Source organism: Colobus angolensis, unplaced genomic scaffold (genome assembly GCF_000951035.1).
Source record: "Colobus angolensis palliatus isolate OR3802 unplaced genomic scaffold, Cang.pa_1.0 Scaffold1, whole genome shotgun sequence".
Classification (NCBI taxonomy): Eukaryota; Metazoa; Chordata; class Mammalia; order Primates; family Cercopithecidae; genus Colobus; species Colobus angolensis.
In genome coordinates this window covers 18,865,758-18,866,928 of record NW_012110918.1, presented here as the reverse complement: position 1 = coordinate 18,866,928, position 1,171 = coordinate 18,865,758, and the positions used below count along the sequence as shown (strand labels likewise).

Below are 1,171 nucleotides of genomic sequence, written 5' to 3'. Positions count from 1 at the left end.
CGTCGGACACTCGCCTTACTCGTGGCTCCCGACGGGGCGAGCCGGGGGCACAGCCCTCGTCCGCCGCCATTGCCGGCTCACCTCGTGTCACGTAGGCCCGGCCGAGTAGCAGCGCGCATGCGCGGCCTGCCTGGCAGTAACCACGTGACGTACCCGGAAGCACGAGGGCAGATGCTAAATGATGGCCTTTTGACATTTGCGTGCGTTCACTGTGGATAATTTTACCAAGTACGTTGGTTTGGGCCGTTACAGTTTACAGAGTAAAGAATAACACTTACTCCTCCAAGAAATTGATTTCAGCTAAGCAAAACGGCTTAATGGTAGTGTTGGACTCCTCTGCTAATTATAAACATTTTATGAAATCAGTGTATGTGTATTACAGAAATGAGAAATAAGAACATGTCTGGAAGAGTGTGACATAAGAAAAATAACTTGTAGGCATATTTAACAGACACCAGCAGTTCTCAGGATTTCCCATGTTAGAGCCTTTCTTCCTGTCCTCTGAGAAGTGAAAATGAAATCCAAGGACCCCCAACTGGCTGCACGAACCCCCTACTGGCTAAGGCGATCCCAGAGTTACCTTGAAGATAGTTCTCACCCATGACAGATGGGAGGTGAGACACCTGTTATTACGGCCGGCCCTTAGCTAACTACCATTAGGTTTTCTTTGCTAAGAGCTTGATGGAAACCAGCCCTTTCTAAAGACTACACCGCTGATAACCCTCCCATTTGCAGTTTCAGCACAATTGACCAGTATTCCTTACTGATAAGAGATCACTAACCATGGAGTGGTTCTGGCCAGATGACATGACCCTCATGAAGGGGCCTGAAGCTTCACTGTGGTTGTGTATGTTTCTCTCTTCAAAAATATTCATGACTCCTCCTGTAGCTTGCTAAATATGTATATTTACACACTACTCTGCAAAGATTCCTGTTCCCTTTGCCCCTCCCTGGAAGTGTCCGTTTCTGGCTTCTGGCCAGAGGCAGTGCTTCCTTGCCTGTCAGAATGGCCACCCTGCAGGCTGAAATCCTTTATGAGAAATAAAGCTCTCCTTTCCAAATGCATGAATCTCATCATTCTTCAGCTTGTCATTGACCGTGGGGTTCTTCCTGCCCGCTGCACAGACAAAAAGTCAATTCATCAAGATTGCAGCACGACAACGACAGGAAA

The 1,171-nt window shown here is 47.7% G+C and overlaps 1 protein-coding gene across 1 annotated transcript in view; it reads right to left on the bottom strand.

Annotated features, from left to right (window-relative positions):
- NARF (nuclear prelamin A recognition factor) overlaps nt 1-102 on the bottom strand; it is a 39,609-nt gene extending 39,507 nt beyond the window's left edge. The window contains exon 1 of the mRNA XM_011928353.1: nt 15-102. Coding sequence (XP_011783743.1) covers nt 15-70 — 56 coding nt within the window. The 5' untranslated portion in view covers nt 71-102. The remainder of the gene's footprint in view (nt 1-14) is intronic.
- Nucleotides 103-1,171: the final 1,069 nt, after the last annotated feature.